We start from the raw sequence: 24669 nt of genomic DNA, 5'->3' as shown, positions 1-24669 counted from the left end.
TTAAAATAAATGAATCTAAAAATCTTACTTTTACAACTATAAAGTTATCAATATAATTTTAAAAAATATAAGAATCAAAATAACTAACTACATGGAATGGAATACTTTTGTAATTAACCGTCATCGTCGAAACGTACCTGAATCCAGCAAAAAAAAAAAAAAAAAAAACAGGAGAGTGGAGGCAGGGGTACAGCGCTACTCGTCACGTTGACCGCAAGCCTGCAGACCGATGATCCGGGCGAACAGCATAGAGGGCCGGGCCGGGCCGCCCTTCTCGTTCCCCAATGAGACCAAATCATGTATCTGAGTTCAGAAGCCCTGAAGTAAATTGTCCACAGCTCACGTGGAACCCAAACGAAGAGCAAGACGTAATCCACTGCAAGCGAAAACTTCAGCAAACAGCGGAAGCAATGCTTCGACAAATTTTGTCCCTCGTCGACATTAACAACATGTATAACAAACCTTCTAGCAGCAGCCAGCAGGCACTCTATAATATATGGATCCCTCATTTGTCTCCGCAACTAGCTGATTCATCCTAAGGAGTAGCAACAAGTATGATCGTCCTTTCCGCCCTGCACCACAACCAAGTCATCAGTTCAGACCAACACCAACCCCAATTTCCTTCGGATGAAGAGTTTGGCCTAAAGGAACAATATCTCATTCGATGAGTTTGATTAAAAGAAAAAGAAAGGCAACTACCAGAAATCAAATACATTCCCCCCACCCTCAAGATTTAGTTTTACCACCACAAAACTTCTAACTTTTCTTGTTGTGACTCATTGACTCCCGAGAAATAAGAAAAATAAAAAAATGACTTTGCCTAATAGAAAACGAAACAGCTCGCTTGGGGAGTTCTTTCTGTTATTACATTTAATTCAATCTTTTCGTCATATGTGGTTTTTCCCTCCCTTCCTCCGCAGATTTTAGCTTGTACCAACTAACAGCTTCTAATCTCACAAAGAGGTCAAGAAATCTATAACCGTGCGCATGAGAAACCAGCAAAGCAGTGTAATGGAGTACAAAAACCATGATGCAGTCAAATGCCTAAATGCATATGCAGGGCTCCCACAATCGAGATGGGAAAACAGAGAAACGAGGAACAGAAGAACAAAACCTTGATACCTACCAAGCCCCATTATTTCTAGATCGTCTTGGTTGAATGCATCACTTTGCTTCTTCCTGTCCTTTCCGGAGAGGAAAGAGTTTATCTTGACAATAGCTTCCTGTAACTCCTACAAATTGACAATGGCAAGAGAAAATAGGATTTGTCTTCAACCTCATACTGCAGAATTGGATGAAGTAAATTGGACATGCATATTGCAAAAAATTAAAATTACAGTTCCATTACTACCCATCTGTTTTGCACTGAAAAGATGGTAAAAACTTGGCTCATCATAAAAAGTCTATTTTGTATCTATGGTGAGGATACTGAATGTAGAGAAAGATTTCCAATATTAAAGTGGAGGTTTTGAGCAGGCTTGCCCAATACTGTTAGTCCCACCGAAGAAGATAGTTTCACTTAATGTTCTTATTCATTACACACTAGTTTCATTTTCTGAGATAGCATCATTTCCAACCAAACAATAAGAGAAAACAAGAATCTCAAAAAGGAAACAATTCAAGCCCTAGTTTTCCCTCCCCTTCCTTCTTGGAACGTCATCTCTCTCTCAATAACCTTCGACCCCAAAACCAACAGTCACTGCAGTTATTAATTATGTAAAACCTTGTTTTGTTGCCGGAGTATCAAAAAAGTGCATCAAATGCAGTAACTACCACAGTTTATAACAATTGTTTCTGATTATTTCAGGAAAGGTTTATCCATTAGTAAGAAATTTCCATGATCTCATTGCAGATGCAAAATAGAACCCGTACCTCCCATGATACCAGACTTTTCATAAAGGCAGGAAGGCCATCATAGTCATCCTTCGTAACCTTTTTGCCAGCATTTCTAGCTACTGAAGATTCATCACTGAATGCATCTGTTAAAATAGCAAAGCATAGGATAAGAGTAATAATGTACGTATAAATGAAGAGCTAATATAAAGCAAATACAAAACTTTTGATGCTACTTTTTTCATTTGATGCTATTATCTAAAACAATTAAATAATAATTGGGAAAGAAAATTTTAATCTGGTACCTGAAGCATTTAAATCAGGTTCTTGAAATCCAGCTGCAATTACCTTTCCAGACATTATTCCATCATAAGAACTGCACCAAATCATCAACAGTCAAGGAGAAGAACCAAATCAAAAACAAAAATAGATAAATAACTTGATAACTTAAAAATTGTTTTCAACTTAACCTCATTGTTCCTCCTGAAAAATTTTCAGTGATAGAAAGACAACCATCACCTGTTAAAATCGAACGCAGATGTAGCTTCTTATAGTGAAGTGCATGGAGAAAAAAACTGAAGTTACATATAACACTATATTCAAAAGTAAAACCACCAGGAATCCCTTCTTTCAACCATATAAAACAATGTTAAAAAATTAATATTTTCAAACAGCTTACCACATAGAACATTGGACTCTATGCATCTTATCATTAAGATATGTAGGCAATGAAGAGTAATGCTAATCTGAAATTTATTGCATATTTCCCAATACCAATGACAGAAATATCTTCTAACCTTCTGAGGCTAAAGTGGCTAAGCAAGCATCTGAAAGACCAAGGTTTTGTAAGGAGATTGAATCCTCAAATCTTATAAATGTCAAGAAAAACAAGACAATGCCACACTTATAGGAGAAAAGACTCATCATATACAAAAAGAGAATATTTCAAATACATTCATGAAATTGAACAATTTATATAGTGCCCGAGTTTCACACACTTTGAACTATAACTAGCATGTCAATAGAAACACATATAATATATATATGTTACTCTCACTTAATGATATGATTTATGATGTCTATGATTCATAATTATGATAAATGACATGCTCATGTTTTTAGCTTTTAAGATTGAAGTATATGCCTTCTAAAAATATCATTATTAGCGTTCTACAAAATGTTAGCTAAGCATGCATAAGCATCGTTGTTTACGTTAAACATAACATAACAAGCAAAAGTATACCAACGGACCTGAATATGAGGTTAAGTTCTGGTGATAAATATGCGTATAGTGATTAGAAGTGACAGTTGAATTTTAATCAACTTGAATCTTAAGGCTTGGATAAGTTTGACCATGATTAACGGAAGGAAGTTTGAGTTTTAAACATTATGTATGTTGAGGATCATAAGCTACTTAGGCATGGATAGAGTAATGAAAAATTAAATACAAATACAAATAAAAAATGAATGTTATATTAAATGTTGAGATACATAAGTGAGATTGAAAAATGAGCTTAGACAAAAAATATCACCTTTGTCAAACCAAATTAAACTAAATTAAAGTTGTTGCAACATTAGAATTGTATTAGTAAAAAAAGAAAAGAAAAGAAAAACTTTAAATGAGGCATTATGAGATTAAATCCTAGACCTCAAGGTAACCTCTTAAACATCTCTACCTTATTTTGGCCTCATCCATTTTACTAATATGATATCCCACAATCATTTTTCTCATTCTTTAGTCATTTTCTTAGCTTTTCTCATGGAGACTAGAAAACCCCAACTCTGAGGAAGATTGAGGTAAGAAAAACTCAATTCTTCACTTAATGTTCTTGGGGTTTTAGTTTACAAATTATAGGCTAATCTTTTCAGCTGCTTTTAAGTAACCTAGATTTCAAATTAATATTGATTTTTGGATGTGTTTTGTATAATTATCTTATAGTTCTAAGGTCTCTAGTATGACCTTAATTTGAGATCGATGCATAGAGTTGTAATTGTCCTAATATGAGATACTTGGAATCTCCTATTTTCAAAAGAGTTTTATTCGAGCTAAATTGACCCCCTTAAAAGATATGATTAGGCTATGTCCTATTAACATGTTTTAAAAAGTTCTCTTAGAGTTGTGTAAGATATAGAATTGAGTGAATACCACCTATATGCACTAAGATATAAGGTTTATAAGTTTAGAATGTAGTCTTTCATTGGCATCTTCATTTTTTAGTTCAATCAGATAAATATATGTTTAATTCACTGCAAAATAATCGTCGTATAAATTATTGTATTCATAATATATTTTGAAAAAAAATGTTTTGAATGATATGATTATCATATAAGCTAGGCATAAGCTAAATGTGAATTTATATATTTTGTAAACATAAAAATATATGATTTGTGATGAAAATATATTATATGCATATATATATAATGACATGCAATGTAAGAGTACACATGCTTTCTTTGACATGCGGTATATGAGTGCACGTATATATTATGACATGTGATGTGTGAGTGTACATATATATCATGATAAAATGCTATGTGGGAGTCCACGTATATGTTTTGATACAAGGCATAAAAGTCCTTGAATTTACTATGCTTCCTACATGTGCATGTAAGCATTTCGAATTATTTCGACGTAGAATTTTAATGTTTTATTTTGCATATTATATGTTGTAAGGTTATGCTTGCAATATAAGTCATAGGATATAAGGTTTATCATTAAATGTCTTATGCCAATGATTTTGAAATGTTGTATACATGACATGATGCATGATCACCTGAATAAAGCTACAAAAACTTATACTTACTAAGTGATTACTCACTATAGACCCTATTTCGCAGGTAAGGATATTAATACCTCACTCAATTATTTGGGTAGGGAAGTATGCACATGCAACCCTATTTTGCAGGTAAGGATCATCAGTAATCTATATGATTCATTTTAACAATAAAATAAACTTTCGTGCATTTAAATATGGAGAGAAAGATTAAATTGATATGTCAACTGACATTAAATAATAAAATCAAAATTTTCAATCGATGTTCCATCAAACCTATCCTTGTATAATAATACAAACAGATAATTATGCATTTTTTTTCTATGGAAGGTAAATTAAACTTTTATCCCAATTAATTAAAGGCATCTCTCTTGACTGTAGGTATATACAATAACACTCTCAGGAAACTTACATTCTAAACTAAACTGCAAGCCCAACTCTATACCCTTGACGACAGAGCTATTGCAACAAACGTATCTTCAGTAACCTAAATCTATTGTTCCATGCCAACAACATATTTTATTCATCAACTTAACAGCAAAACCTTCTCTGGCTGAAATTGCATTCCCCTGCGTTAATCATTTCCATAGCCAAATAAACTACAACACCAAAGACTACAGATCCTACTCAATACTTCCTCATAAATCTCATAAAAACTGCAAGCCACCGGTGGCAACTGAAAATAACCTTCTTCAACGAAACATGTAGTCTAGTAGCATCGAGAACTACACAAATCAAAGATTAAAATATTGAGACTGAATAATACACACTTTGTTGCTAGGAAGCCATAAGTCAATTAGTGCACAACGCTCCCACCTATGTGGGGCTCTGTAAGGGTCAATACACAAAGCCATAAGTATTCTATAGTTTCTCTCCAACCATAAATAATATACAGCAGCTGCCATCATTTTTTTTTCTGAGATTAGCTCTAATAATTTTTTCCATTTGCAGCTGCTTGCAAACCTTCTGATCTCCATATCAATGAACTTAAAACACAGAAAAAAAATTTATTTTAGATCAATGCATGGTAGCCCAAAACATGCATCCAATTACATTGATTCTAGTTGTAAAGCGATATCCAGATATAACTAGGAAGTTTAACACAAATTTCCAACCCTACTGACTGCAAACGTCCTTTGCTTTTTTATCATAATTTATCTTTAATAGGTAGATATTCTAAATCTTTTCATGACATTTTATTTATAGTTTACTAAATTGCTTTTATGTCTTCACATAATCAAATCTCACCAAGCTGGTAAATGACACCTAGATTGTCCTGGTAAAGTTTTACCAGCACATTTGTTTATATAATCTTAAAGAAATATTAGATCAGTTCCCTCCGGTTTACTTCTCAATTACCAAACAGATCAAGATTCGAAGGTGCCATAAAGCAGATAGAATTCAAGAATTGGAATTCTTGATAATAACGAACATGGAACCAAAACAATTAACATAGGTCACAAATAACAAACGTGGGGAAAGGATACAAAGAATCCTCCTCTAGCCTCTTCCTGCTTGACCGGGCAACAGAAACCGAACCAAAATCGACAGGAAGTTTAAGATGACCAATGACCGGACTCGCGAATTTTGGATCGTCCCCAATCTCCTCATCAACCTCATCGTCCAACTCCACCCCTGCGCAAGAATACAAATCGCTAGACAAATCAAGACAACTGGGAGATTCGGGTTTCTCCAGGGGGGGTGCCTCACCGGGGACGTAGCCGAAGCTCTGCATCCGATCTTCGAGATCCGCGATGCAACTCTGATGGTTCTTGAAGACCTCGTTGCAGTGGCCTAGGAGCTCCTCGAAGGAGACGGTCCCGAAGGCCATGGACTCGAGGAGTTCGAGGTCGGCGCCGGCGCAGGAGATCCGGCGGTCGAGGGACTGTAAGAAAGCGGAGGCCGCCGAATCTGGAGGAGGAGTAGCGATCAGAATAGGGTTTCTTGGGAGCAAATCCAAGAGAGAAGTGGGAAGAGTTCGTCACCGAGGGGAATCGGTCGCCTTTGGATGGAGTCGGAGAGGGATTTGGAGGCGGTGTCGACGTGGTGGCAGAAGGCGGCGAGGGCTTGGCAGAAGGCGGAGATGGCGGTTTCCATTTGCTGACCTTGGTTTCCTTCTTCGAGCGATCGCTCGCACTCGCACTCGCGCTCGCGCTCGGGAAGGGGAAAGAAATGGGGAGGAGCGCCAATTCTCGGTTTCAAATACTTCCCCGGGCGGCTTCCACGTGTCCAGAGCATCTTTTAGCCTCTGTTGATGGCATCGTGTTTTCGGCAGCAGCCCGACACAGTAAAAACGAAAACAAAAACACACAACACAGCCGTTTCACAAACTTTAATTGGAGATATGACAACGGTTTCTCACAAAACTAATTTTATAATAGTAGTTTTATACATAATCCATAAAAATAATTTTTATAATAAAACTAAATAAGTGATCAATACTAAAAAGTTGACAGAGAATGACAAATAGAATTTGGGGAATTACTTCTAGCATTCATGCGAATAAATAATGCAGTAGACAACAAAAAAAAGGATTCGATTCTTGCCACCTCTTTTTTATTTGAAAGTTGAGACAAGCATAAAAATAATTCACAAGAATTCTGTTCTTCGACAAGCGCCTGTCGAAGTATTTACTGGAAATTAATTTCCATAAAAGCAGAAACAGATATTGCATCACCCGATATTGTCACCCAATATATATATACATTTTGACGGCATTTTTAGTTCAACTAGAGGAAGCATAAAACTACTGCCACATGTTATCAGGGACTTTGCACTCAGATGAGTTCTCCTCGAAGAGCAGCAGCAGCCCTTTGAATAGCTCTGGCAACTCTCCAGATTTCGTGTTGAATTCCCAATTGCTCTTCTTCTCCCGCATGTTTTCTGGCTCGAGAAATAGCATCAGCTATTCCCGGAAAGAACGAGAGCTTGCTCTCCGAATCCTCAGGCGGCGAGTATAACTGGCCACCACACTTATCAAGTTAATAAGTTCCTAAAACCATAAATTACAATCAATAGGCTAGTCCTAAAATTTTTGTGAATCAACGGAGCAGAAACCTGATAATAAATGATATCATCTACTTCCTAACAAGCATACTTGGTTTGCATACGTGGTGATCAGGTCGATGTATTGCACTTCATAAAAACAATGAAATCCAGGAAGTAGATTCTGAAAGCAATAGAATCCATATGCACTATAGAATGATGATATTTTTATTCTCAGATATATTCTTATTTATATAGATTTAAATAGCATCCATGGTAAAGAATCCTCAAGTATGTTTTCAAGACATTTGGCAATTTGTGAAACTCGAGTAAAATCACACGTCTTTGAACTTCGGGACAAAATTAGTGGATCCCTAAACTTCAATTTTGGCCAATTTAATTCCTTGAACAAGATTAATATTTCGATCAAGTCTTACTATTAGATTCTGCCCATAAGCCTGGACAGAAAGCTAATCTGACTATACAATAAGAAGTGACTTGGCAACTTGGTATAAATTTCATGGGAAAGGATGCTCAACATGCTCATATACTGATTGGCAACTCAGTCTGGTTTCCCCTAAAATTTAATTTTGAACCATACTCTATAGCGAGCACATCAGATAACCTTTCTAATGATATTATTTGAGTGAAATGTAATGGAACTTTAGAAAGTCAGATGACAAGTTGAAGGATATAATTGACTATTGCCCCAAGGTTCAAAGGCTAATAGCTATGTTCGTCTATTATAATAGGGTAGCAAACAACAAGATCACTACAAACAACTAGCAAGTTGCTACTGATTTATCAGAACTGACCAAAGACTTGACTAGCACCACAAATGAAAATAAAATGTTATGGTAAAAAACATGGAGACTAACAAACCAAAAAGAAATTTCAAGGTGGAATTTGAGTTATCTAAGACCTGCTCTGAAAAACATATAGACATTCTGCATGGATTCTTGACCAAAATGGGCATATTTCACATGGATGATTGATCCAAATTGGCATTCATCAGAAGATATCCTGCAATTTTCTACATCTTATACATTCAAATTTTACAATTGTCTGATCAAAGGTCTCCATTCTAATTCACATCAACAAAGTTTACAATCAACTATGAGCACATAAATTTATGGTTCACCTATCACACATCTCATGAAACAAGAACATTAAACACATTTGTTCAATGTTCTTCCTTCTTTCCAATGACAGTTTGCTAGTTCACAAATATAAGGTAAACACAATTTATGCAACTTGTCTTGATTTACAAGTTTTAACGACATTTTTGCCTTAATTTATTTGTACACAAAGCAGTGGCAATTATGTTTGTGTTATTCTTATCCAGTGAAGTACCTAATTATTTACTCTCTTTTAAATTCTAATCATAATATATTTTAGCTGCTAATTACTACTGATCGTTAAGTTGCATTGACCAATGTGTTAGCACATTGACATAATCAATTCACTAGGATCTTTAGATATCTGAGCAACTCATGTTTCCAAGATTTAAAGCATTAGTTGCAGAATCTAGAAATAGAACCCACTACTGGCATTCTAGCACTTGCATGGTTCATATTAGGCTTACCAGATGCCTAAAGCACGGTCTTCCTTTGAGGCCCTCTGCTTCCAGGAAGCCTCTTTCAGCAAGCATTAGGCGATCATTGAAAGCACGTCTCCTTAAAGCAGCAAAATCCTCTGTGGTGTCTACCTCTTGCAGTTTCTGTCATTTATTCAATTGCACAAAGAGTAGATCAACAATCTTAAAGCTTCTACAAGAATTCTAGTTATCTACTGATAGTATTACGAACCAGCCTTCGTTTATACAAAAGTTACTTTAGCAAGAAAAGAACACAAACACATCATAGGAAATGGCTACAGAAATCTTAACAAAGAACTACAACAAAAGGGGTAAACCAACGAGATTTTTCTTTCCTTCAGACACAGATAAGACAAATAACAAGGGAGCAAACGTGCAACCAGATTCATGCAACCTGTCAACAACTACTATAGGTAAGCTATGAAACTAGAGAGGCAACATCATCATGGATGACACCACATTACATAACAAGCAAGGTACATGGTGTTGCTGGAAAGAGTAACCATCCTGTTAAAGTTCCCTAGTTGGATGGATTTTCTCAAATAACTAGCATAAGCTACTTAGCAGTGGGGAGGCTCTTCAGGAGCTGGAATCAAACAATAATGCTTATTCGTTTCTTTAGAAAAAAAAAAGCATATCTCAGTATATATTCTGCTATTGCTCATATGTCTCAGCACAAATCCACTTTTTATAAACAAAAATCTAAAAGAATAATAATGAAACTTGCTGCAAGGTTTGGGCCCGTTTCAAGCCTGACCTTGCTTTCTTCTACAGCTTCTCTAATCGCAACAGTGAGCTCATCAATAGATGAATTTATGGGTTGTACTTGCACAGATCCCCCACCATCCAGCAAGGCACTCAATGCAGTTGCATGCTCCTACAAGATAAGACTAAAGTCAAATCTCTCTGTTATGCAACAGGTCCAGAAAAGCAGAAAAAAACTTCCTTATCTTGAAAAACTACTTTTTCTAATTTATGCTTGACAGCATTGAAGTACTCAGCTATCATAAATCTATTCACATTTATCAATCTTCTATGAATGTTATGGTTTATGTTCATTTAATGTATATAAGAACAACTTATATAAGGCAAGTAGCCAAGTACTACAGATAAAAGTTAATATGTATAAATTTCCCTATATGGAGAAAGGAAGAGTTAGAAATTAATATTAATTACCCAAAAAGGTGAAGGAGCTTGATAAAGTAAATGAAAAAAAGGTCAAGACAAAAAAGGCAGCCGGTGGGCATAGTTCACAAATCTAGGTTGGGTTAGTAATATGCAGGCTTAGCTTTGTAGGTAGAAAGACCATTTTTTCCAAATCCCAATCCAATACGTGAACTTACAATTTAAGCAATAATGTGGCTCAAAATGTTTAAGCCAAAAGTAATAATGATAGACTCATCAATCCTTGTAAGTCAATTTCCACTTCCAGTATGTAATTTACCTGGGGCATCATGAGTTTCCCCGTATAAGACTTAATATCTCGTCAAAACCCAACTCACAGATCAGAATCAATCCTAGTATATGATGTACCTGTAGCCTCATTCACAGGTGGACCATCGCATCATGTTCAATATAGGGTCAATCTTAGAATGATTGTCAAAACCCAACTCAACGGAAAAACTAACAGATAATTTAACAAACTGAATCACAGAACCAAAACACTAAGTTCAAGTTCATGGCAATAGAGTCATTTGATATAATATCAGTTATCACAAGTTGACCAACGAAAAACTAACACATTAACTTGACAGTTGAATCACTAGCTCATAGTTAGCCTCAAGCTAATACTAGTAGACTCATATAGCCTACATGAGCCAACTCATACTTCCTCTCACTTCCAATAGAAAAGGGCACAGCCTTTATTTAGAGCAGTTGTTTCGCGGAACTAAAAGGTAGTAGCAATTGTGAATGCTTACTATTCTTATAAGTTCAATTACCCGAAGTCCAAAAAAATCATCACAGTCATGAGAAGCAACTTTCCTGGCTTAAACCTACTTCAAATCCTATTAGACCTGTCCTCCTACCCAGAAGAAAGAAAAGAAGTGTGTATTATTCCCTGAACCTGCCCTTATTCCTCAGCACATATTCCTTATGAAGAATAATGGCGAATGATAGCCTTTTGATCAAAAGCAACCGGCACTTTGGTTTGAAGTCAAACACATAAGCAACAAAATGAAGGCACATGGTGGACTGCAACAAAATCAACTATTTTTCTCTTCACATGAGTTGTGATCTTACTATACCTATATCTGATTTAGTGTCATACTTCCAATAAAACACTGTCTATTTCAGTGAACAATTCAAAGCATGGGAGTAGTCCTTTGAGAATGGCAATAATATTGGTTTTATTTTAGATTAGTCGTTCTAGTTCATCTAGTTGGATGAATTGCACTAATTCTCCTTAGTAGATTCTTTATCAAAGTGAACCTGATAAGATGGAGAATCTACTTAGGAGTACAAAAAATGATGACATTTAAACATCCGTATTTTTTTCTACCTCTAATAAGGCTACCAATAAATTTACACTTAATTCTAAACAAACAATAAAACAGAACTTCTAGTGGTTGTAGAAAAGCTTCTTTAGTCATTGTAGTACTGAAACAAACAAAGAAACAGAAATGAAAGCTCGCTCCTTGCTTTAGACAAATATTGCTGTCTTGGTAAGAAAGACATGAACAATATGTCTGGATGTATTTACATACCTGGTTCTTCCACCGGTGCAACAAAAGACAAACATAAACAGAGACATTTAACCAGACTTTAAGCATTATTTGTATATAATATTCAGCTGCAAATAATTGTTATGAAAATTTGAAATAAAGAATTTTGAACCTATTTAAATTCAAATGTAATTTTTAAAATTTTCAATATGCAAAGAAAACATTCAGACCTCAGAAAACAAGTACTTACATGTAACTGAGCAGAGTAAGAAGGATAGTCAAAGGGTAGGACCAGATCATCTGCTAGGCGAAGACCTAAGAGTCCCCAAGTTTCTGCAACTGAGGAGCATGTACGACAAACTCAGCAAACTCAAATAGTTGTGCACAAAACTAGCAATGAATCAGCTGAAAACATAATTCTAACTTCTATTCAAAGTAAATGAAGTAGTCACGGATAGACCCGTAGTAAATAATTGAAGCTATATAAAATCAGGCCTACGATATTGTATTTTTCAGACCAAATGGGGTATCAGCTAATTCTTATAGTCACGAAAGAATAGAAGCCAGATAGCATTAGGCCATGGAAAACATAGTGAAATCCAAAATGTTGTAAATTAATTAGAACTAATCATAGAATTTGTCATGTGGCTATAACAATCTGTATTTGCAACATTAAGTTTCACATGCAAGTGCCAGAGATAATGTTTGCGATCCATCTCGGAGGTTTCACTTCAATCTCATTCTCAGATGATATGTTATTCATTCCCAAGTGACAAGGCTACTGAAATATGAAGGTAGAAAAACTCCAAACTATTGATCCTCCATATTATAATATTCTTGTTATCCCATATAAACTAAAAGCTAGATATTCTGAAATTAGGTTCCTAGCAGTGATTTAAAAAGCGCTAGGCGCCAAAAGACGTCAAGGTCTAAAAACGCCCGAGGCCCCGAGCGAAGCAAGACGCTAAAATATTAAAATATATAATATAATTAATAAATATAATTATTTAATAATATTAAAATTAAAATAATATATTATTAATCTAATAATAAATACAAATGCATTACTGTTACTAGTATACTGTTAACAGTATACTTTTGAAAGAGGAGTGTAAGGGAAGACCGAGGGTGTAGCGACAGCGGTAAAAGTGAGCAGTGACAACGAGAGCGGCGAGCAGCGACAGTGGCAACGGTAGCGGGAGCGGGAGTGACGAGCAGCGACAACGGCAGCAGCGGCAGCAGGAGCGGTGAGCGGTGACAACGGCAGCAGGAGCGAGCAGCGGCGACAGTGGCAGCGGTAGCGGCGAGCGGCGACAGCGGTAGCGTGAACGCGAGCAGGGTTAGGGTTGGGCAGCGGCAGCTGATATCAATGCTTTAGTTGGTTTGATTGAACCAACTAAAGCACCGGAGATCGAACCAAACCTAAAACGTTGGTTCGGTCGTCTGGTTTAACCCAGGCGCTTGCCCGAAGCACACGGCGCCTGGGCTCGAGCGAGCGCCCAGGCGGCGTCCCTTTGAAGCGCACCGCCTGGAAGTGAAGCGAGGCTCGCCTCGCCTAGGCGAGCGATCGAACGCCTATTGAAATCACTGGTTCCTAGCTCACTACTAAACTCCGCATGCAGGAAAGTATTTTATATCAAATGCATCTAGGAAAATGGAAACACTTACTAGCCACATGACGATGAAATGATGGATCTCCATGTTCGACCATCCATTTGTAGGAGTCAAAAACAGTATGGTAGCCGGGGAATACTGAAAGCAGAATATAAAATTACCCATCTGATGGCACAAACAAAGACTAGGAATGTATGGTATCTTTCCACATGAGGTGATTGAAGTGAAGACACAACTATCATATATCACAAACAAGTTTATGCATTTTGAACAGTGTAGGTCCTCTTGGAATAGGTATGATACACCCTCAATCAACAAGTGACGGAGAAAAGTTGATGTCAATCTCAGAAGGCAAAACATTGAAACAGCTGACACTCCATCTAACAGTAGAAATCTATTAGATGCATACCATCTCCATAGTAGAAGACAAAAGAAACATACCATCTCCATAGTAGAAATCTACAGAAGGAACTCCAGCAAGGTGCAAAAATGCAGAAAAATCTGAATCAGCTCTAGACAGTCTTTCAATCTTCTGCAGTAAAAAACCATAACTGGCATGCTCAAATTCCCGTAAAGCTGAATCACTGATAGAAGATTAAATAACAGCGGTACTACATATAAACACCTTACACTGATACCCCCATTGTTTGCTATCCAAGATTCATAAACTGTCCTCGCTTCAAAATCCGGGTCCTGGATCTGAAACATCAAGATGACAAGATCGTGTATCAACAGTAGACATAGAGAAATCTTACATGAATGGTAGATAAATTGTCCAGCAGCAATCAGCAATCACTGTTAGTAACTGATCCTGCTCTTTCTAATGGAGAAAAGATTCTCATTAACAAAGCAGTGGTTTTCTGCTAAGAATTTTACTGGTCACACTAACCAATTGAAGAAATGAATTACTAGCTTGGTAGAAAAAGATTGCTACGAACTGATTTATCTAAAACTAAACAGGTTTTTTTTTTCTATTTGTATAAAAGTAAGCAGGAAAAAATTGCTTGATTAAAAGAAAACTTCTTCAAGTATCATAGGAGAGAAGAACATAACTAATTTGCAGTAGTATTGCCTATTGTCACCTGCTTTGTAACTTCAACTATAAGCTTGTCCAACTGGGGGGTTGCACTAGCAAAAAAGCCATCACCTTGAACTGCACAATCAACATTCAAGTATACCACGGCTTTTGATGACAACCTTCCAAGGTTCTGCTCAACCCATTCAGTAGATCCAATCTGAAGAGTAAGTCCTCTGATTTAGATGAAAAACTTTTAAATAAATGCGAAGTACTACAACTAAATCCTTTTAGACAACAAATTTGATCTAGTGCCTCAAACCAACTCAAACATCTCAACAATATGCATGCATGAAGAGATGTTCAGTACATAACGCACGAATGCTTTCAGTTGTATATAGGGTTGCATGCTTAAGAAACACAATATGCACGTATGTGTAGTAGCAGTCACTGCATCTTTTTGAGCATATACCTACAAAAATATTTGAGCTCCATACGCATGATCTATCATGTAACTGCATATAAGATGGGATAAGTGTCGTTCAGATCTCATTGTGGGAAGATATGGCTAAATAATTGTCAAATATAAAGCATTCAACCACGCAATAAGAGAATATCACAAGGTAGCGACAAGCTTTTTTCACTGAAATAGTATCATTTAGATTGATCCATCATTTAAGCTGAGAAATATTAACAAAGCATAAAACATGCCCTTTCTCTATTCAAATATAATTAGAAATTTTAGTGACAAGTAAGAAAGCCCAACGGATCCAAAGTCCAATGATTAACTCACCATGCCAAACTCCTCTGCATCCCAGCTACATAGGATTATTGTCCTTCGAGGCCTCCAGCCCGAGCGCAACAAACTCCCATAACGGCGGGCAACATCAAGAAGCGCAGCTGTTCCACTGTTGGGGTCCACAGCACCAAATGTCCATGCATCTCGATGGTTGCCAAGGATAATGTAACGATCTGGCTCCTCGCTTCCCCTTATTATGCCGAAAACATTTTGAATCTTTGCCAACTTTCTATCTTCCTTAAAGAAGGTCATAAATGGAAAAGAAATTAAAAGCTAGTCCAAATTGAATAGAAATGAGAACAAAGGATCACTTTCATACTTGAATGCATAGGAAAAAACAGGATGGGAATCCCGTAACAAAGAAAACCTTAACCTAATGTAAGGTATGCTTATATAAAATATCCAGGATGGAAAACCATCCAGATCGGAGAAAATGAACTTCTGAGGAGAACATTACTACAAACAAGAAATCATGGAAGAATGTGGAGTTGTTGCAAATTTTTGAGGCACATGGCACGTGCAAGTCAAGTTGTAGAGAAATCCCATCAGGCAAGTGGTTTAAAGTATGACAGACCCATAAGAATGCAGTGCCAATAATATGTTATAGACGACAAAAACGATTAACAGAGTCATGCATATGAGCGCTTGCTTGCTTAGGCTGATCCTACAACCAGCAAAAACATGATCATAAAACTTACACGTGAAGATACATCAAACAAGACATTTGATTGTTTGAAAGCATCCCTTTGGATTGTAGCATGTCATAATGGTTAGGATATTTAAGTGCTCAAGTAAGCCAAAGTTCCAATACATCAAATGATTTGAAGTTTTCTGCTATTAGTGCTGTACACATAAATTTATCGTGCCAAACAACCGACAGAATTTTTGTCATGATACACATGTTCTATCCAAAAATTAGCACGTCAACTGAAAAGAAGAAAATTCAGATGCTGATCTTATCAGTGCTTCATTTGGACATCTTTATCAAAGGTTTTCAGGACCACAACAAAAGGGATCAAAAGATCAGCTGCAATGAAACAAAGAAGTGAGATGATGGCAACATCATACCGATTCATGTATTTGTGACAGCGACAAGCCTAGTACTCATTACAGAGTCAGTTTTTTTCGATCGTGGACCTGATGCACTACAGAATTACTACAACCAATACCTTTTAGGAACCATTAGCCATTAAGTTCCTCATGGCATTGGACCACATACATCAGCCAAAGACTAAAAGCGATTCATGGGAGTAAAAAGGACATGGTCAGTTCAAGAATTCAGCCAAGGAACATACTTACTCCAAACGGAACTGACGGCTGCAATTCATATAGAAAAAGGACACACCGTCTGCAGCCGTCCAAACGGCAGCAGATCGAGACCACCAACTGGTGAGATTACCTGATAGGTGAAGTTGACCAACGTGGGACCCGGTCCAACCCCGCTCTTCGCCGCCGAAGGCAACCCTTCTCCCCACCCGCGCGGCATCGGAGGCCCACCGAGCGTCCTCAATATCTCCATCGCCACCACCTCGGCCACTGGCATAGACGGAATCTTGGGGAACCTCCGCCTCACCTCCTCGTCATCGGCAGCGAGCCTCTCGCCGCCTCCGTCCGCGGCCGCCGTGTTGGGGGCCGCCCACCCGGGTGTCAACGGATCACCAACCCCACCGAGCAACACGGTCCCCCTCTCCACTCCACCGTGGTCGGCCGCCTTAAACATCAGCACCGCCGCCACGCCCCTAGCCGCGGCACTTGCAACCACCGCCCCCCGGTACCCTCCGCCGCGCCGCACGACCGCGACGCAGCCCCTGACGTCCACGCCCAGCCGGTCGAGCGCGCTGTAGTCGTCCTCCCGGCCGTAATTGACGTAGACCGGGGGGGCCACGGCGGAGCCAGAGGGGGAGTAGGCGTGGTACGGCGGGACGGCGGCAGCATCGAGGTCGGCGGGCTCGGCGAGGGGAAGAGGCTTCACGAGGGCGCCGTCGGGTCGGAGGAGGGCGAGGGAAGCGGAGGCGGGGTATGAGAGGAGCGGGTAGTAGTCGGCCAAGGTTACCCGGAGGCCGGCGGCGCGGAGGTGGGAGATGACGTAGGATGCGGTCCGGGCAGCGGCGGGGGTGCCGGCGAGGTGAGGGCGGAGGGTGAGGGCGCGGAGGTGGGCAGCGATGGTGGCATTGGCGCCGGGGTGGAGCGAGAGGAAGAGGCGGTGGGGGGCGCTAAGCGAATCGGCGGGGGCATTGCGAGAAGAAGAAGAGGAGGAAGGGGAGGGGGTTTTCCGTGACGGGGAAAGGGAGACGTACACGACGAGGGAGAGAAGGAAGAGGAAAAGGAAAGAGAGGGAGGCGCGGTTGGGCTGGAGGGGTTTGGGGGGGAGCGGCGGAGGCATTTCGGGGAAGAGACGGGAGGCGGAGGCAGTTGGGTGTCGCTTTAAGTATCTTTATATTCAGTGAGCATAGTTGGTGGGGAGTCGGAGAGGGAGCGACGAGGGAGCGACGAAGGGAGGTGTACGGGAACATGTTCCCTTTGCCAGGTGGTAGGAATAGGAATAATACGCCTGCGGCTTGTGGTGGTCTGGCGACGGTGCTTTTTCCCAGGACGAGTTCCCTGGTTGCTGCTTAAGTCGTGTCGTAAGTTGCTCACTTCGCAGCTTTCGGACGCAATAAATAATAGAGACAGAAATTATAAATAAATAAATATATATATATAATAGTTGCGATTATCCCTCATTTGAGAGTGCAAAGCCCAGTCAACTTCACATCAGTCCGTCCCATCCATAAGATATGGAGAAGAGGGAGACTCCTACACCAAGAAATATGTTTACTATATTAAAAATAATAAGTAAAAATAATAATAACTTTAGATAATTCATAAAAAAAATTTAAATGATTTTATTTATCTGATAATAATAAAAAAATATATATCGATCGATACGGATAATACTATATGATTATCGAACATATATGATAAGAAATTTCATTTAACACTCAACGACAGATAATTCATAAAAGAAATTTAAAACCTCTGTAACAATAAATGCTACATGATTAGCGAATCGAACAGTATTTAGAATTTTATGAATGTGATATTTCTCATGATTACTTACAAATGTCAAGAATATGTTCAGAAAATAGAAAGGCATAATAACTTTTGCCGCGTAGTGAACATATGTCGATCCACCACTGTATTTTCTTCAAATCATTGCCGTCAAAGTGACTCTTTTCAAAAGATAGTGGAAGTGCCATCATGACCATCAAGTGAGATAAGAATGAATCATGTTCCTTCCACTTAGCTTAATTTGATTGATAGTTCTTCGTGACTTGGGATTTCCTACTCGCCAATGGCAATATTATATACAAGTTATCATGCCGTACCTTCGTTTTTATTGGATGTAAATCTGGGTCCCACTTTTAGAATCCAACCACAAGAAAGGTAAGCGTGATACGCCTCGTCGGAACGGTCGTCTGCATGTACCCCTCGACGCAGGGTCTCTACGCTGTCCAGCACGAGGGGACGTTTGGTCTTCCCCGCCTGGGGCGTTTGCCCACCGGGTTGTCAGTGGGTTAACTATGTGGGTCCGGATGACTTGTCCAATTATGCCGCGGGTAGGTAGTGTTTCTGATTCCGAGATGGAACGCAGAGGACGCCGCTCAAGTAGAACGGAAGATATCAACACGTAACCCCGGGAAAGTTTCGGGGTCGTTGATGCCTCCTCGAGCTCCGAAGATCGCCAGCCTCCTCAATCTTATCTGTGACCCGCAGGTCGTACCGGATTGTTCGCTCGATTTGTTCTTCTCCTTTTCGCCCCCTCCGTTCTTCTTCCTGGTGGTAATAAAAAGATACGCTCAGGAGACGATCCTGTGACCACCAGGGTACGGACTTCTCTTTGCTCTCCGGATCGAGAGGGTGAGTTCCGGCATCGTGCTCCTCGTTTGAGGCTACCAAGCTTTGATTCTGGGATTCGCTGGACGACGAATCAACCGATGTAGCAGCAGCGGTGCAAGAAAGATTCGACCTCGATTGTTATTTTCGCCGATTTTGTTTACGTTTCGTGATTCTTGTTCTGTCAACCTTTTCCGCCTCCGTTTTCTTTCTGCCATTAATCTCGATGGATTTCTCGTGGCGTTTCTTGATCGTCTCTTGGAATGTGCAATGACCTCGTTTGTATTGATCAGGGCTATATTCCGGCTGGGTTTCATGCACCCGCTTATCCCACTTCAAATCCGAGATGAAGTTTGGGCAAACATTCACGGAATACCTCCACGGAGAACAAGAGGCGTTTCTGAACAAGTGCTCGCATGTCGAGTATAAGCGTCTCAAGAAGTTCTTGAAGAGCTGCCGGGTTTGCCGGGCTTTGAGCGAGAGTGATGACGGCGGAAATGACCGGCGCGAGGAGGGTAAAGAGATGTCGGAGTTCTGCCGATGCAATTCTTGTGCATGTAAGCTTCGTTTTCCCACTTAGTTGTTGTTTGGTACCTCACGTTACTTGTCTTGGATCTTGGTCGCTATATAAATTGCTAATTGCGGTAAAACTCAGGGAAACTCTGCACATAAATACTAAAAGTGAAATGAATGTTTTAAGCATTGGAATACACTTATGCTGAGTTGCACATTTCATATTTCTTAGATTGCAGAGTGAGTAGAACAAATCTTTTTCTGCAAAGAATTACTCTTAATAATTTTGATTGGGAGTCTAATCGTCGAAATGAGCTTGAATGTCTTGTTTCTTTTCTCTGTTGTGATGAACAACATGTGAGTTTCTTTTCTCACATGCTGTTGGTAACATTTATGGTTGATCCGGTAATGAACCTCGGTAATGTATTTAAAGGATGATTTCTTTGCTGTAGAAGTTCTATTCATGAGGCAACCCTGCTAGTTGTCAAATTCTTCTTGGTATTAAAAAAAATTATTGTGTGTTCTTTGTAATGACAGATGCTAAAACTTAGTGCTTATATTAGAATTGGTGTCAATATGAAAATTCCCTACATCTATAAGGTCCAGGCACAAATATTATATGATTGTTTTATCAGAAGTCAATTAAATGATCATTCTGACATATACTAATTCTGAATAGTTTCTCCTTCTGCAGTGTGTGATCAGATGTTCTTTACTGAACTCACAAAAGAGGCTTCAGATATAGCAGGATGCTTTAGCTCGAGAGTGAGGCGCCTCCTTAATCTTCATGTTTCTTCTGGATTGTATAGGTACATGTGGCGTTTGCGGCACTGTTTTATGGATGATCAACAAGTTATGATACAAGAAGGAAGAATGTTACTTGATTATGTCACAATGAATGCTATTGCCATAAACAAAATACTTAAGAAATATGACAAAGTAAGTTGCTTTCAGAAACCACTTGGCTTGGTTTGTAGCTTCAGTGTTTCAACTATAATACAAGTGAGCTTCTTGTATTTTACAACATATGTATTGTGTCCTTCAGATTCATGGCTCTGCCGACGGTAGAAAATTTAAGACTAAAATGCGAGCCGAACATATAGAACTTTTGCAGTTACCATGGCTGATAGAGCTGGGTGCCTTTTATCTAAATTTCAGTGGCTCTGACTTTGGAGAACCTGGCGAGTTTTTTCACAAATTTTCTTGTGATCTAAGTGATATGCAGCCTGTAATGACCATGACTCTTTCAGATTCGATGAAGTATGAATACAGCCTGGTCTGTGCTATTTGCTTGGTAAGACTTTTCTTTCACGTATTCGGGAAATGTTGATAAGTTTCTTTTCCGTATGGAGAGTATGACATCATCAACTTTTCAACACAGCATGGAGATCCTGACTTAGTCATCTTTCCAGTGTTTCTTGTATATTTTCCTTCCTTCTTGTGAAGAAAGATTGATTGGAGTCTGTGATGTTCTTTTATACAATTTGTTAGGTGTAAATCTTAATTTGCAAGTTAATGCTAACTCTGAACAAAACGAGAAGTGCAAATCTATATGACAAAGGTTGCACTGTCTTTTATGTATCAATTTGAACCAGAGTTCTTGATCTGGATTTCTGTTAAACATGTGGAATGTGTTTTTTGTAGTTCATTGCAAATACGGTTACCTTGTTCTCTTGCAATACATTAATTGGTTTCTTTTTTTTTTTTGCCCTGTTTCTGACTTTGGATGCACCAATTACTTTTTATTTTATTCTTTGATCTCCTTCTATGACCTCGATAAATTTATTGAAAACATATCTTATGACTAAAAGGTTGCACTATGATTATTGATTCATTTTCAATTTATCATAAATTTGAATTATCAGTCCTTCATGGCTAAACTTGTCCTAATATATTCTCTGGTTTTCTCAGGATACAGTCTTCAATCCGTATGCTTTAGGTTGTGGCCATCTTTTCTGTAAAAGCTGTGCTTGTTCAGCTGCCTCTGTGCTACTCTTCCAAGGCCTCAAGGAAGCACCTCAAGGAGTCAAATGCCCTGTTTGTAGATCAGTATGTGAACTATTTTACATTTCGTTTTTCAGTTGGTTGTTACAGTTTGTGTTTGTTCTTAATTATATTTTTTTTTGTGGTTATTATGCTTTTCTCATTGTGCATGAGAACCTCTGAAGTTCAAGAATTAATTCATTTGAATATAGTTTCAATTTGCTCATTCAGACTATATTTGTTTTGCACTGCTTTACATTCTTTTTGGTGGTTTAAATTTAATAAAGTTGTGGAAATCTATATCTGTATAATCACTGAGATTGGAAGAAAAATTCATTTGTTTGTTAACCATACCACGTAAAAGGTCTGTTTTCATTTTTTATAGATCTACTTGATAGGAACATTAATAAATTATATGAAATAAATGGATGCTACATGACATTCTAGCAGAAATTATTTTCCTGAAGCTGTCTAATGTTGTGGCAAAAATGAGTGTTGTTGCTTACACAAATTGCTATGTTAACATCTGACTAAAAGGGAAATATAACACAGTATTAAAGTAATTAGAATATCTTCTTTGGTTAGTGCATGGCTACTAAGTGTAGAATGCATTTATTCTTGTTATTGTCATTAGTGTAACACCCCGATTAGTCTCATATCGGGAGTGGATAAAACTAAGATTGATTTATAAAGGTCTAATGGATGTATAATTATCAATTTCAACATAAGCATTTTGGCTAGTGATTTGAGTTCACCGAAGTTGATAGGCCAATTCACCCATCAGGTTTGGGTCGTGACAAATGGTATCAGAGATGACCAAGTATTGGGACATGGTGAGAGGCTAAATAGGAAATAGCTACTCGTGGATAAAGTCAGAAAACTCATCACGGCGTGGAGCTACCACTGGGTTATGACTCATATGCATCATACTAGGGTTTAATCTAGGTTATGTTGGGTCTTAACGAGGAAATTAAGTCATTGGGTGAGAGTTATTGTAGCACCCCGATTAGTCCCATATTGGAAGTGGATAAGATTAAGATTGACTTATAAGAGTATGATTATTGTATTATTGTTAAATTCAGTTTTTAAGCATTTTGGCCAATGGTTTAGACTAAAAAAAATTGATAGACCAATTAGCCCATCAGACTCGGACCGTGACAATTAGAGTCGTGATGATGCTTAATGTTGGTTCTAAAATCCACCTGTATTCTAGTCTCAGAGAACTCAAACCTTTTCATGACTTCGATTTAGAATTAGGTAGAATGGATGTCATATTTTCCTCCAGTTGTCTTCTTCTGTTCAATTTTCTTTGCAACAAGCTAGGATCTATTAGGGGACAAGTTTATTCATCTTAAAAATATTAGTGATGAGGTCTAGAGCATTTTGGATACAACATTTGTCCAATCATCCATTTATGTCGCGAATGAAGAACCTGATGCCTTTAGGTTGTCATGGAGTTTCTTGTAGAAACTTCTGAGTTTGGCAATTCATCCATTTGAGTTTGCTATGACTAAGAAGTAGTGTGGATCTCCATCATTTTCTGTAGATTTTTGCAGTAACTGGGCATGACATTTCTGCTGTGGAAATCAAAACATCATTAGCAATTAAGCTTATTGTTTCCGATACTTACACAACCAATGCAGGTAGGTGTGTACAAGGATGCGGTGCACATGGCTGAACTGGACCTCCTACTGAAGAACAGGTACTCATCACTTTCGCGGAACACCGGCACCAAAAATAACTCATTTCTAATTTGTTTTGACTAACCTTGTAGACGCAAAGAGTACTGGAAGGAGAGGATGCGCCGCGAGCGTGCGGAGATGGTGAAGCAAGCAAAGGAGTACTGGGAATCACAGACTATCACTGCGATAGGTATTTGATTTGTGGAGTTCTACGGTTGGTTCGGATGGAGATATGCGCCTCGGATGGAGATATGCGCCATCCATTGATTGGGATTAGACTGTCATATTTGTTGATGCTGCTTCAACCATATGGGTGGTCAGAAGAACGTGGGGCCTTTTAAACAATTAAGTTGGGTGTGATTTGGATTAGACGTTTAAACCATACTGGTAAGGCTTTTATTTGTTTCTGTATGCAATTTGTGCTGTTGAGCCTCGTAGAGGCAAATAATCGTCGACCAAATATATGCTGGTGTTAGTTTGGATCCAACAACGGAAACTTTTTAACTTTTTGGATGCGTTTAAGTTGCATTTGAAAATATATTATATTTTTAATATATATTTAGAAAAATGATTTAAGTAAATATGTAATGCTTTGAGTGCTCGATAAGCAATAGATGAAAATTATATGTAAAATTATATTTTAAATTTTTATTGAATGTTATATAGTAAATTTTTTTCTTTTAATATTTTTAATATGTATTTAAAAATAAATATTTTAAAATAAATAAAATAATAAATATAATCTTAAAAAATTTGTATAGCTCAAATATATAATAAATAAATAAATATAATCATACAAATAAATATAGATTAGTTTTTAAAAATAAATAAAAGTTTATTGTATATAGCATATAAATCATTTTGATTTTTTATAAAATTATATTGATAATCTTATGATTTTGAATAATATCATAAGGTATTTTAAAAATCATATTAATATCCTACACATACTGAATGTTATTATGAGATAACATAAGATTATCAATATTTAAAATATTTATTAGGTACTTAATACATATATTCATATGTATTGCCAAAGATATCAAAGCTTTAATTAGTATATCTATCTCAGCATATCTTTCATAGATTGTTCCATTTTGATCATGAAGGCCCATAGGATTTCACATAATCGTCTTATTACAATCATGATGTTGTTGATTAGAGAGTTGACATGACTTGGTCTCATCCTAGCTCATCCTAGAAATCGATATGATACTCTCATATGTCGATTATGATCGGAGAACCGGTTGACACGATTTCGAAGTGCTATTTATTTGCTCGAAGTGCTATAGATTTCCTTGAACAACAAAATCCAATTCTTTCGATGCTTTTAAA

At 37.9% G+C, this 24669-nt stretch overlaps 3 protein-coding genes across 8 annotated transcripts; 1 reads left to right on the top strand and 2 right to left on the bottom strand.

Moving 5' to 3' along the window:
* Window positions 1–6783, bottom strand: LOC103983513 (uncharacterized). Of its 2 annotated transcripts, XM_065185152.1 has the most exons (10): window positions 6593–6783; window positions 6318–6518; window positions 6095–6242; window positions 2631–2701; window positions 2304–2352; window positions 2139–2209; window positions 1873–1979; window positions 1127–1232; window positions 463–572; window positions 1–376 (listed from the first exon to the last, which is right to left on the bottom strand). In XM_065185152.1, the coding sequence occupies exons 1-9, from the start codon at window positions 6702–6704 to the stop codon at window positions 466–468; spliced, it is 972 nt and encodes a 323-aa protein (XP_065041224.1). In that variant the 5' UTR covers window positions 6705–6783; the 3' UTR covers window positions 1–376; window positions 463–465. The 2 variants fall into 2 exon arrangements, with proteins under 2 accessions (XP_065041224.1, XP_009398999.2); XM_009400724.3 differs by having other exon boundaries at window positions 1–572.
* Window positions 6784–7146: 363 nt separating this feature from the next.
* On the bottom strand, window positions 7147–17820 carry LOC103983514 (probable glutamate carboxypeptidase VP8). Of its 2 annotated transcripts, XM_065181437.1 has the most exons (10): window positions 16680–17820; window positions 15275–15517; window positions 14549–14701; window positions 14097–14165; window positions 13908–13998; window positions 13521–13604; window positions 12103–12191; window positions 9947–10066; window positions 9178–9312; window positions 7147–7567 (listed from the first exon to the last, which is right to left on the bottom strand). In XM_065181437.1, the coding sequence occupies exons 1-10, from the start codon at window positions 17661–17663 to the stop codon at window positions 7385–7387; spliced, it is 2151 nt and encodes a 716-aa protein (XP_065037509.1). In that variant the 5' UTR covers window positions 17664–17820; the 3' UTR covers window positions 7147–7384. The 2 variants fall into 2 exon arrangements, with proteins under 2 accessions (XP_065037509.1, XP_065037510.1); XM_065181438.1 differs by lacking the exon at window positions 13521–13604.
* A 1090-nt stretch (window positions 17821–18910) lies between these two features.
* Window positions 18911–23794, top strand: LOC135585440 (probable E3 ubiquitin-protein ligase BAH1-like 1). Of its 4 annotated transcripts, none has more exons than XM_065181436.1 (7): window positions 18911–19036; window positions 19450–19713; window positions 20364–20608; window positions 20715–20963; window positions 21581–21718; window positions 23296–23354; window positions 23427–23794. In XM_065181436.1, the coding sequence occupies exons 2-7, from the start codon at window positions 19503–19505 to the stop codon at window positions 23530–23532; spliced, it is 1008 nt and encodes a 335-aa protein (XP_065037508.1). In that variant the 5' UTR covers window positions 18911–19036; window positions 19450–19502; the 3' UTR covers window positions 23533–23794. The 4 variants fall into 4 exon arrangements, with proteins under 4 accessions (XP_065037508.1, XP_065037507.1, XP_065037505.1 ...); XM_065181435.1 differs by having other exon boundaries at window positions 18962–19146; XM_065181433.1 differs by having other exon boundaries at window positions 18962–19180.
* Window positions 23795–24669: the final 875 nt, after the last annotated feature.

Source organism: Musa acuminata, chromosome BXJ1-5 (assembly GCF_036884655.1).
Source record: "Musa acuminata AAA Group cultivar baxijiao chromosome BXJ1-5, Cavendish_Baxijiao_AAA, whole genome shotgun sequence".
Classification (NCBI taxonomy): domain Eukaryota; kingdom Viridiplantae; phylum Streptophyta; class Magnoliopsida; order Zingiberales; family Musaceae; genus Musa; species Musa acuminata.
The sequence above is the reverse complement of the archived record's forward strand: the minus strand, read 5'-3'. Positions and strand labels throughout refer to the sequence as shown.